Genomic DNA, 13,152 nt, shown 5'->3' with positions numbered 1-13,152 from the left:
TTTTGTGTGTGCATGTGTGTCTCACAGGTCATTCTCTGTCTTTCTTTGCTGCCGTAAGCCTACTGTCTCTGACTCGAGTATTCCCCGTGTATACCCTTACACACTCACCTGTCATAGCATCTACGAGTGTGTGTGTGTGAGAGACGTGGGGTAAAGTGTATGCCTGAGAGTGTGTGAGACATAGTGGACGGGTAAGAGTGTGTGTGTTATTGTGTAACAGTACTAAGGTGTAACGTCTATATATTGCTCAGAGAAACGACAGAGACAGTTACTGCTGTTTTTCCCTGCTGAGTTAGTTATGCAAGCACTCCCCAAAATACCAGCACTGCTACAGTACACACATGCACACCGTGTCTCTCTCTCTCACGGACACGTGCATACATGGACACACAGAGAGATATCCTTGAAAGACAGTTTTGTTGTTTTCTCTTGAGTCTTCTCATTTGTATATATCCTAAGCAGGATGTGCTAATGTGCTGTGTGTCACACTCAAATGACTCCATACAGGAGAAATGTCTTCACTCATGACTGGCAGGTGTGAAATGACAGGATACTAGGTGAAAGCAGTAGAGGGGTAGTGGACAAGGATATGCCTTCAACCTGTCCAGTTCTTTCAGATCAGTGGGAATGAAGGAAAGGAAACAAGGAGACAGTAGAGGAATTGACTCTAGAATATTGAGATGCTGCCAGTGCTATATGATATCTAACACCTGTTTTTACCTGCTTTTGTTTCCCAGGGGAGCGTTTTCAGTGGTGCGCCGCTGTGTCAAACTGTGCACTGGCCAGGAGTACGCTGCCAAAATCATAAATACCAAAAAGCTTTCAGCCAGAGGTGAGACACATACACCCTCCCACACACAAAAACTGAGTGCCAGCTGTAGAATATCTGCACGGTGGGTAAACTGTGTGGTATCTGGTTAAATTAGACACTCTAACATTTGCTTAGTCCCCATCTCTATGCTGTGTGTGTGTGATAGAGAGAGAGAGAAGGAGGGATGGAGAGAAAGAGAGAAAATGGGTACGTCTGCTCATCAGTGGCTGAAGCTAACAGGAGAAAGCAGAGGCGTTCGGCTGATTGTTCCTCCTCCTCACACTGCCTCTAAGTGTATATGTGCGTGCATGCGTGTGTGTATGTGCTACTGCTGTCCCAGATCTGCAAGCTTACATTAGCATATTTTAGCTGATGCTTGATTCTAAAGAGTGAGACAGTAATTTATGCTCCTCTTGAGAGAGAGCACATGAGAGAGAGCACATGAGAGAGAGAGAGAGCACATGATAGAGCACATGAGAGAGAGAGAGCAAATGATAGAGAGAGAGAGAGCAAATGATAGAGAGAGATAGCGAGAGAGGAGAACCGTTTCTACTGCCAACAGATATGGCACGATGACCACCGAAGCCCTTCATTTAGAGACAAAGGCTGCATCTCAATAGTCTACAGCTGCTACCTTCCCTCATCTCCTCCTCCATTTGCGCTGATCTGAAAGAGAGCTGGTCCTCTTAAAGAGCTGGTCCTACATATTATATCCTCCAGTGTGGCTCAGTTGGTAGAGCATGGTGTTTGCAACGCCAGGGTTGTGGGTTTGATTCCCACGGGGGACCAGTACGGAAAAAAGATGTGTGAAATGTATGCATTCACTACTGTAAGTCGCTCTGGATAAGAGCGTCTACTAAAATGTGAAATGTAAATATTCTATTCTTAGAGCAGACTATGGAAAGAACAGGAAGAGAAGAGGCAAGGAGAGGACACAAGGAAATGAGGACACACACACACACGACAGCATGCCCCCCCAGCCTGAGGGATCTAGTTCTTCATCTCTGATTTGGTCTGTTTTGTCACGAAACCAAAGCTGCTCGCTCCATCTCCTCATAGAGAGGGTTCAGGCTGTGTGTGTGTATGTGCGTGCAAGCCTGCATGCATGCATGCGTGCGTGTTTGTGTGTGCAGTCCCTGTAGTAGTTGCTCAGCACTGACTACTGCATGATCTATGGTGACAGCTTCCTGTCTGGACAGGAACAGGAAGTCTCAGAGGACAGTCTCAGGATGTAAATAATACGTATAATAGGATTTTAAATAATTAACTTATTAACAGTTTCCTCGAGAAACCTGTAAGATATGCACACACACACCTCACATGAGGCTACTGAACAACACCAAGGATGCTTTTCAAGTCGACAATCTAAATTTCCCTTGTCTCCTCTCCCTCTGAGCTGACGTGAGAGAACAGGACAGCTGAATTTGCTTTCACATCCGTGCAGAATACAAATGAAGGAGGGGAGGCAAGAAGAGGAGGACATTTTAAACTATTTAGATACACCTGGTTGTCAGCTGTTGCTAGCCAATAGTAGATATCTGATGAAGAGAGAGAGAGAGAGAGAGCCTGGGGTGTAATCAGTGATGCAGATAGAAGTGTAATAAATAGAGCCAATGACATTCCCTAATCTTCATGTCAGACTATATACAGTTGAAGTCGAAAGTTTACATACACTTAGGTTGGAGTCATTAAAACTCGTTTTTCAACCACTCCACAAATTTCTTGTTAACAAACTATAGTTTTGGCAAGTCGGTTAGGACATCTACTTTGTGCATGACACAAGTAATTTTTACAACAATTGTTTACAGACAGATAATTTCACTTATAATTCACTGTATCACAATTCCAGTGGGTCAGAAGTTTACATACACTAAGTTGACTGTGCCTTTAAACAGCTTGGAAAATTCCAGAAAATGATGTCATGGCTTTAGAAGCTTCTGTTAGTCTAATTGACATCATTTGAGTCAATTGGAGGTGTACCTGTGGATGTATTTCAAGGCCTACCTTCAAACTCAGTGCATCTTTGCTTGACATCATGGGAAAATCAAAGGAAATCAGCCAAGACCTCAGAAAGAAATGTGTAAACCTCCACAAGAAATTTCCAAATGCCTGAAGGTACATTTACATTTACAGTTACGTCATTTAGCAGACGCTCTTATCCAGAGCGACTTACAAACCACGTTCATCTGTACAAACAATAGTTCGCAAGTATAAACACCATGGGACCACGCAGCCATCATACCGCTCAGGAGGAGACGCGTTCTGTCTCCTAGAGATGAACGCACTTTGGTGCGAAAAGTGCAAATCAATCCCAGAACAACAGCAAAGGACCTTGTGTAGATACTGAAGGAAACAGGGACAAAAGTATCTATATCCACAGTAAAACGAGTCCTATATCGACATAACCTGAAAGGCCGCTCAGCAAGGAAGAAGCCACTGCTCCAAAACCGCCATAAAAAAAAGCCAGACTACGGTTTGCAACTGCACATGGGGACAAAGATTGTACTTTTTAGAGAAATGTCCTCTGGTCTGATGAAAAAAATAGAACTGTTTGGCCATAATGACCATCGTTATGCTTGCAAGCCGAAGAACACCATCCCACCCGTGAAGCACGAGGGTGGCAGCATCATGTTGTCAGGGTGCTTTGCTGCAGGAGGGACTGGTGCACTTCACAAAATAGATGGCATCATGAGGAGGAAAATTATGTGGATATATTGAAGCAACATCTCAAGACGTCAGGAAGTTAAAGCTTGGTCGCAAATGGGTCTTCCAAATGGACAATGACCCCAAGCATACTTCCAAAGTTGTGGCAAAATCGCTTAAGGACAACAAAGTCAAGGTGTTGGAGTGGCCATCACAAAGCCCTGACCTCAATCCTATAGAAAATTTGGGGGGAGAACTGAAAAAGTGTGCGCGAGCAAGGAGGCCTACAAACCTGACTCAGTTACACCAGCTCTGTCAGGCGGAATGGGCCAAAATTCACCCAACTTATTATGGGAAGCTTGTGGAAGGCTACCCGAAACGTTTGACCCAAGTTAAACAAATTGAGTCTACGTAAACTTCTGACCCACTGGGAATGTGATGAAAGAAATAAAAGCTGAAATAAATCATTCTATTATTATTCTATTATTATTCTACTACTATTATTCTTTCGCATTCTTAAAATAAAGTGGTGATCCTAACTGACCTGAGACAGGGAATTTTTACTTGGATTGAATGTCAGGAATTGTGAAAAACTGAGTTTAAATGTATTTGGCTAAGGTGTATGTAAACTTCCAACTTCAACTGTATAATATAGAGTACCAGTCAAAAGTTTGGACACACCTACTCATTCCAGGGTTTTTCTTTATTTGTACTATTTTCTACATTGTAGAATATTAGTGAAGACATCAAAACGATTAAATTTATCATGTAATAACCAAAAAAGTGATATATTTGAGATTCTTCATTGTAGCCTCCCTTTGCCATGATGACAGCTTTGCACACTGTCACGAATCCCACCGAAGGTGGCTCCCCTGCCTGCTCGGGCGGCGCTCGGCGGTCGTCGTCGCCGTCGCTGATCCCTTTTTCCTTTTCGGTTGGTATGTCTTATTGTTTGCACCTGTTCCTTATTTGTGTATCTTGATTTGTGGCTATTTAAGCCTGTTTAGCCCGCCCAGGTTTGTGCGGGATTATTTTCGTCGGTGTGCTTTTTTTGGATGTGCTGGCGATCTGCTTGAGTTATTTTCTTTCCGAACTGTGGACCCGTTGTGTATGGGTTGGGCACTTAGTTCTCATGCCTGTTGTGTTGGCGTCGACCGTTGTCAAACCAGAGAAATATAAAACTCATTTTTCTTACCTCTGCTCTCTGCGCCTGACTCCTACCACCACTCCTAGCAATCGTGACAGAATCCCGCACCTGATTATGGAGTCAGCAGGAGCAGCCGCACCTCCTCTCCCATTGATGGAGGAAAGGGTCCTCCATCATACCAGCATTCTCCACCGGATCGGTTCAGCGATGGATCAGATGATGGAGAGGATGGACCGATGGGAGAGGAGTGGCCTCCCTACCGCATCCTCAGCACCTCTTCCCCCTCCACCTGCTACCCCTCCTCTGGCGTCCGGACCCGGGGCCCTATGCCTTGCTCTCCCCAGGGAGTACGATGGAGCGGCGGCTGGGTGCCAGGGGTTCCTGCTGCAGCTGGAGTTGTACCTGGCTACTGTTCGTCCGACTCCCTCGGGAGAGCGTGAGCGTCCTCGTCTCCTGCTTAACGGGTCGTGCCCTGGAGTGGGCCAACGCAGTGTGGTATGGCCCAGACTCGGCAAGGGATCACTACCCCGAGTTCACCCGCCGTTTCCGGGCCGTGTTCGACCACCCACCAGAAGGCCGGGCGGCAGGTGAACGGCTGTTCCACCTGCGGCAGGAGACGAGGAGTGCACAGGACTTTGCTCTGGAGTTCCGGACCTTTGCTGCTGGAGCGGGGTGGAATGACAGGGCCCTGATGGACCACTATCGGTGTTGCCTCCGGGAGGATGTCCGCCGGGAGCTAGCCTGTCGGGACACTACCCTCTCCCTGGATGAACTTATCGACATGTCCATTCGTCTCGACAACCTGCTGGCTGCCCGCGAGCGTCCAGACCGGGCCCTGTTGGTTCCACCTCCAGGCCCTCCAGCTCCCATCCCTATGGAGCTAGGGGGGGCCGCATCGAGGGGAACCGGAGGAGGAGGCTCCTCCTGTACCCGGTGTGGTCGGAGAGGACACACTGCCGACTGGTGCTGGAGGAGCTCCTCTGGGAATCGGGATGGCAGGCAGAGCACTCCTCGTTCACCCCGTTTAGTACCACATCGGGCCACTATGAGTACCTCATCATGCCGTATGGGTTAAAGAATGCTCCAGCCGTGTTTCAATCCTTTGTCGACGAGATTCTCAGGGACCTGCACAGGCAGGGTGTGGTGGTGTATATTGATGACATCCTGATCTATTCCGCCACACGCGCCGCGCATGTCTCCCTGGTGCGCAAGGTGCTTGGTCGACTGCTGGAGCATGACCTGTACGTTAAGGCTGAGAAATGTGTGTTTTCCAAACGAGCCGTTTCCTTCCTGGGGTATCGCATTTCCACCTCGGGGGTGGTGATGGAGTGTGACCGCGTTAAAGCCGTGCGTAATTGGCCGACTCCGACCACGGTAAAGGAGGTGCAGCAGTTCTTAGGGTTTGCCAATTACTACCGGAGGTTTATCCGGGGCTTTGGTCAGGTGGCTGCTCCCATTACCTCACTGCTGAAGGGGGGTCCGGCGCGCAAGCGCTGGTCAGCAGAGGCGAACAGAGCGTTCAGTCATCTGAAGGAGCTGTTTACCGACGCTCCCGTGCTGGCTCATCCGGACCCCTCTTTGGCATTCATAGTGGAGGTGGACGCGTCCGAGACTAGGGTGGGGGCCGTGCTATCACAGCGCTCAGGCACGCCACTCAAACTCCGCCCGTGCTCTTTCTTTTCGAGGAAGCTCGGTCCGGCGGAGCAGAACTATGACGTGGGGGACCGGGAGTTGTTAGCTGTAGTCAAGGCTCTGAAAGTGTGGAGACATTGGCTTGAGGGGGCTAAGCACCCTTTCCTCATCTGGACTGACCACCGTAATCTCGAGTACATCCGGGCAGCTAGGAGACTGAATCCACGTCAGGCCAGGTGGGCCATGTTCTTTACCTGTTTCCGGTTCACAATCTCCTATCGGCCAGGTTCACTTAACACGAAGGCCGACGCACTGTCCCGCCTATATGACACCGAGGAGAGGGCCATCGATCCAACTCCCATCCTCCCAGCGTCGTGCTTGGTAGCACCGGTGGTATGGGAGGTGGACGCGGAGATCGAGCGGGCGTTACGGTTGGAACCTGCACCATCTCAGTGTCCAGCAGGTGTTCAGTACGTGCCGCTTGGTGTCCGTGATCGATTGATTTGATGGGCCCATAATCTCCCCTCTTCGGGTCACCCTGGGATCGAGAGGACAGGGTGGAACCTGAGGGGAAAGTACTGGTGGCCCACCTTGGAAAAGGATGTGTGGTTTTATGTTTCCTCCTGCTCGGTGTGCGCTCAGATCAAGGCTCCTCGGCACCTGCCTAGAGGGAAATTACAGCCCCTCCCCGTTCCACAGCGGCCGTGGTCGCACTTGTCAGTGGACTTCCTCACCGACCTTCCCTTATCTCAGGGGAACACCACAATCCTGGTCGTTGTGGATCGGTTCTCGAAGTCCTGCCGTCTCATCCCGTTGCCCGGTCTCCCTACGGCTCTGCAGACTGCGGAGGCCCCGTTTACCCATGTCTTCCGGCACTACGGGGTGCCCGAGGACATCGTTTCTGATCGGGGTCCCCAGTTCACGTCCAGAGTTTGGAGGGAGTTCATGGAACGGTTGGGGGTCTCGGTCAGCCTGACCTCGGGTTTCCACCCCGAAAGTAATGGGCAGGTGGAGAGAGTGAACCAAGAAGTGGGTAGGTTTCTAAGGATGTATTGCCGGGACCGGCCCAGGGAGTGGGCGAGATACGTCCCATGGGCAGAGGTAGCCCAAAACTCACTCCGTCACTCATCAACCATTATGTCACCGTTTCAGTGCGTGTTGGGCATGAACAGCTCAAATAAGCAAAGAGAAATGACAGTCCATTATTACTTTAAGACATGAAGGTCAGTCAATCCGGAACGTTTCATGAACTTTGAAAGTTTCTTTTAAGTGCAGTCGCAAAAACCATCAAGCACTATGATGAAACTGACTTTCATGAGGACCGCCACAGGAAAGGAAGACCCAGAGTTACCTCTGCTGCAGAGGATAAGTTCATTAAAGTTACCAGCCTCAGAAATTGCAGCCCAAAGAAATGCTTTGCGGAGTTCAAGTAACAGACACATCTCAACATCAACTGTTCAGGGGAGACTGCGTGAATCAGGCCTTCATGGTTGAATTGCTCTAAAGAAACCATTACTAAAGGACACCAATAAGAAGAAGAGACTTGTTTGAGGCCAAAAATCAGTAGCAATAGACATTAGACCGGTGTACATCTGTCCTTTGGTCTGGTGAGTCCAAATTTGAGATTTTTGGTTCCAACCGCCGTATTTTTGTGAGACGCAGAGTAGATGAACGGATGATCTCTGCATGTGTGGTTTCCACCGTGAAGCATGGAGGAGGAGGTGTGATGGTATGGGGGTGCTTTGCTGGTGTAACTGTCAGTGATTTATTTACAATTCAGGGCATACTTAACCAGCATGGCTACCGCAGAATTCTGCAGTGATATGCCATCCCATCTGGTTTGCGCTTAGTGGGACTATCATTTGTTTTTCAACAGGTCAATGACCCAAAACACACCTCCAGGCTGTGTAAGGGCTATTTGACCAATAAGGAGAGTGATGGAGTGCTGCATCAGATGACCTGGCCTCCACAATCACCCGACCTCAACCCGATTGAGATGGTTTGGGATGAGTTGGACCGCGGAGTGAGGGAAAAGCAGCCAAGAAGTGCTCAGCATATGTGGGAACTCCTTCAAGACTGTTGGAAAAGTATTCCTCATGAAGCTGGTTGAGAGAATGCCAAGAGTGTGCAAAGCTGTCATCAAGGCAACGGGTGGCTATTTTGAAGAATCTAAAATCTAAAAATATATTTTTATTTGTTTAACACTTTTTTGGTTACTACATCATTTCGTATGTGTTATTTCATTGTGTTGATGTCTTCACTATTATTCTACAATGTTGAAAATAGTACAAATAAAGAAAAACTCAAACTTTTGACCGGTACTGTGTGTACATATTATGTTCTATATAACACATTTCTTTCTAAACGTTCCTTAACATTGCACCCTATTGAACAAACCCCTGGCATAACTGGGCTGAGCTGAACTGGCTGTTGTACAGTATATAAGGCTGGGTTGTACTATATTGTAAAACGCTATAGTACCCGTCACTAAGTTTCCAGTGGAAGTCCTGGAAAGTGTTACCTGACACAACACACTGGCACCCACCATGTACAACAGTGTTCTACTTTTAATATGTCAGATACTGCAGAGCTCTGTGCTGCAGCTGGAGCCTGGAGGAGGACACCTTGGACTAGAGGGGAAAACAGGCTAGAAGCTGTTTTTCTCAACTTTTTTATCTAAAACATTTTTTACTTCAAATGAGTCTTAGTGCTAGGTGCTGATCTAATGGTAGTGCTTCGCCCCTGGACCACACTTCGCCCCTGGACCACACGTTGCCTCTGGAGGCATGTGTTCAAACCCAGTCTGCGCAACTTTCCATTCTATGTCCCTCTCCTTTATCCCCTGATCTCTGACACAACCTAATATCTAAGATATGTATGGATTATTTACATACAAAGGCCAACACTTCCCTCTGGGGAAAAAATAGGTTGTGTGTCAACAGATTCTTCTTTATTTCAACTGAAATATCTCTATTGCTCTCTATTCTGTATCTCTCCTCTTGTCTCCTTTGTTCTACTCCTTCCCCTCTCGCTCCATCCCTTATTATGGGGAGTTAATATGGGCAAATGCAACCCTCAGGGTATATAGAACACTGTGTGTGGGCACGAGTGTGTGCGTGTGTGTGCCCATACTTGTATTGATGGAGACTTCATATTCCTCAATGTTGCTCACCTCCTGTTGAATACACTTACAGCAAACATTTGATATTCTATTGCATCATATTATGATATGATTGTACCAAGATTATATCTCCATCTTCTCTCCTCAGATCACCAGAAGCTGGAGCGAGAAGCCAGGATCTGCAGATTGCTCAAACACTCCAATATCGGTCAGTACTTGTAACTCTCTCTCTGCTGCTGGTGCTGCTGCAGCACAGGAATAGAATAGAGAATTTTTTCTGCTGACGTTCTCAACCCATCTCTCTTTTCTCCCTCCTCTTCCCCCCCCCCCTCTCTCGGTTCTCCCTATCGACCCACCCTCTCTCTCTTTCTCTCTCTCTGTATATCTCTCTCTCTAGTTCGTCTCCATGACAGTATATCAGAGGAGGGCTTCCACTACCTTCTGTTTGACCTGTGAGTGGCAGCGCTCACATCCCTATCTATATATTTTATCCCTCCCTCCTATCTTTCCTTTCCCCGTTCTCTTCCCCTTCCATCCCATTTTCCTTCCTTTTCTTCTCGCCTTCCTTCTTATCGCCCTCTCCTCTCATCCTCCCCCTCTCCTCTTCCTTCTTCATTGCTTCTTCTCGCTCCTCTTTTTCGGTCCTTCTCTCCCCGTTTCCAAGGAGATTTCCCCCAATTACATAACCATCCCCCCTTTGCACACACTCAGTTCCATCTTTAGCCTTGCACACAAACACACACACACACACTCACTCACACACATACTGCCCCGCAGTGGAGCCTGTCTCTATAGCAACCCAGCCAGAGAGATTCCTGCAGAGCCGAGGGTTTCCCCCTAATGAGGACATCCCCCTCCGGTGTGTGTGTGTGCTTGCGTGCGTGCATTTGTGAATGTCACTGTGTGTGTGTGTGTGTGTGTGTGTGTGTGTGTGTGTGTCGTTACAAAAAAATATGTAAAAGAATCACCTGAAAAAACCTAAGAAAAAGCACGTGGTTTTTGGATACATATGAACACACATGTATGAACAAATCACGTGAAAAGTGTTTTTCGTTAACTTGTGAAGTTTCACATGGATTTTTCACATACATTTTTCACGTGAGCACAAAATAGTGGTTTCCCAACATTTCACATGTGCTTTTGTAACCGGCAGGATTTCAACCTGGGTCTCCCACAGGAGAAGCCAATGTCTTGACCGTTTGATGGGCACTGAGTTTCTGTTCTATTGACTGTTCAATTCAAAATAGGGCTGTCAAACTTAAGCAAAAGTTAATTGAGTTAATCACAGGATTTGCTGTGATTAATCGCAAATTCAGAATTTGCTAAAAACTTTTTTTTATATAAAAAGTGGCGCAGCGGTCTAAGGAACTGCATCTCAGTGTAAGGGGCATCACTACAGTCCCTGGTTCGAATCCAGGCTGTATCACATCCGGCCGTGATTGGGAGTCCCATTGGGCGGCGCACAATTGGGTGGCGTACAATTGGCCCAGCGTCGTCCGGGTTTGGCCGGGGTAGGTCGTCATTGTAAATAAGAATTTGTTCTTAACTGACTTGCCTAGTTAAATAAAGGTTAAATACGTTTTAAGTTTGTCCAAAGTAACGATTAGCAAAATCAGGTAAATTGATAAAGCCTTGTTGTTTTTAGCTGTATAGATTAAGTATTTTGGTGTTTTCAGTGTATTTTGAATGCTTTCAGATGATGCAGTTAAATTAACTGACTAACTCTGACAGCCCTATTTTAAAACCATCTCTTTGTAGAAAATGATCTGTTTATATTCATTCCATAAGCAAACACATTCACAAAAGCAAACATGCCACACTTTCAAATACGTTAAAATCCCTTTTAAGCTTGTGCATTAAATGTAACAAAAAACAATGGACAGCTAACAAAAACAGAAGCTAAAAATAGCTAGCTAGGACGAGATGGAAGGCTAGCTAGTGCCTATCACTAAGCTAGCTAGCAGTTAGCAATTAGCATGCGACCATTAGATATACATTTCACAAAAATTAACCGTCAGAAGCTCTGACGAAGGCCGTGAGGCTGATACATAAGCTTATTAAAGATCAGTGATACTATCAAGAGCAGTGTGCGGTTTCCATTTTCATTCACAAAAATTAACCTTCTAAAATACATCATTAGCGTGGTTCATATGTACACAAATGTACACAAGCTAGCTACTTAGCTTGGCCACACTCATGTAAATAGGAAAATGTCACTCGTTTTTCACTTGATCAAAACAATTAAATTATAGATCAAAATGAAAGAAAACTCAACACAGTTTAGTTAAACATGTTATCTCTTCATTTTGAAAAAACAACCAATCCGTACAAACCAGAAAACAGGATAAAAAACAAGGAGACACAGAGAGCTAGCTTCTCTGTTCTTTTCAATGGGCTTCTTCCAACGTTCACGGACCGACGTACGAAGAAAAGAGGCTGGTGTCTGCAGTAGTAACAGAGAGATCTCCCTAATGGTAGCACTAAGTACATGTATATCAATTCAACACTATGGAGGATTACAATAATAATAATGGAGCGGATGGCTCAGAAATAATTATTAACTTAAGTAACCTTTTTACAGAATGACATTACAGAATTTGCAATTCCACTTTTCACAAGTGAAGAGAATTAGCACTATTTCACCCCCACATGTGAACTTGCAATTCCACATGTGAAAGTTTGAAGAGTTTTCTTACACGTTAAACTGCAAATGTGATTTTCACATATTCATGTTTTTCAAATGTGAACTTGCAATTCACTTGTGAGGTGAAAACATGTTATTCTGCACGGGGGGGGGGGGGTTAACATCCGGGCTCCCGAGTGGTGCGGTGGTCTGAGGCACTGCATCTCAGTGCAAGAGGCGTCACTATAGTACCTGGTTCGAATCCAGGCTGTATCACATCCGGTCGTGATTGGGAGTCCCATAGGGCGGCGCACAATTGGCCCAGCGTCATCCGAGTTTGGCAGGAGTAGGCCGTCGTTGTAAATAAGAATTTGTTCTTAACTGACTTGCCTAGTTAAATAAAGGTTACATTATTTTTATTTTACTCTGAATGTAATACATGTGAAAATATGTTTAAGCTCAATGTGATTTTCACATGTGAAACTGCATTGCCATGTTTGTTTTTTTGTAAGGGTGTATGTGCGTGTGTGTGTAAACTAGTCTCTTTGTGTTGTAGAGTGACAGGTGGAGAGCTGTTTGAGGACATTGTGGCCAGAGAGTACTACAGTGAAGCAGATGCCAGGTAAACACCTTTTTACACAGTTCACCCTCTTCCATCTATCCATCAGCTTGCTCTATCATGTGCTCTCTCTCTCTCTCTCAATTCAATTCAAGGGCTTTACACTAGTTTCTGCACCTGACTTACAGCCAGTGTCATTCTGAGTTTTACTAGCTAATGTGAGCTAATAACTTACCGTCTGTTTGGCTCACATTCTATGACCTACTTAGCCAAGTTAGCTAACATAGCTAGATCGGTGCAATATTAGCTACACCAATCAAAGCGTGAGGAGTCAACGTTTACAACACATACAAACAGAATGTCGTAACCCGAATAAAAAGCCAGGCTTCTAGATTGATTGGCTAGCAGCGAACTAACTTTTCCAGCTTTCATGACTAACCTACTGTAGATAGAGTGGTAGCTCATTCCCGTGCTATGTTAGCTAGCTAGTTGTTGTTCGTTGCGGGAAACTGATAGATTCAACAAATTAAGCGACATCCCATCAATGTGATGCAGAAATACACCATAAGACAGTGTCGTTGTTAGTATGTGGAGAATAACTATAGCTGGGGCACTT

General features: G+C 46.1%; 1 protein-coding gene across 9 annotated transcripts in view; it reads left to right on the top strand.

Moving 5' to 3' along the window:
• LOC106562908 (calcium/calmodulin-dependent protein kinase type II subunit beta) overlaps positions 1-13,152 on the top strand; it is a 66,234-nt gene that overhangs the window by 1,514 nt on the left and 51,568 nt on the right. For all 9 annotated transcript variants that reach the window (XM_045689840.1, XM_045689844.1, XM_014127996.2 and 6 more), the window contains exons 2-5: positions 738-832; positions 9,503-9,562; positions 9,752-9,806; positions 12,534-12,599. In XM_045689840.1, the coding sequence (XP_045545796.1) occupies positions 738-832; positions 9,503-9,562; positions 9,752-9,806; positions 12,534-12,599 (276 nt within the window). The remainder of the gene's footprint in view (positions 1-737; positions 833-9,502; positions 9,563-9,751; positions 9,807-12,533; positions 12,600-13,152) is intronic.

Source organism: Salmo salar, chromosome ssa11, assembly GCF_905237065.1.
Source record: "Salmo salar chromosome ssa11, Ssal_v3.1, whole genome shotgun sequence".
Taxonomy (NCBI): domain Eukaryota; kingdom Metazoa; phylum Chordata; class Actinopteri; order Salmoniformes; family Salmonidae; genus Salmo; species Salmo salar.
The sequence above is the reverse complement of the archived record's forward strand: the minus strand, read 5'-3'. Positions and strand labels throughout refer to the sequence as shown.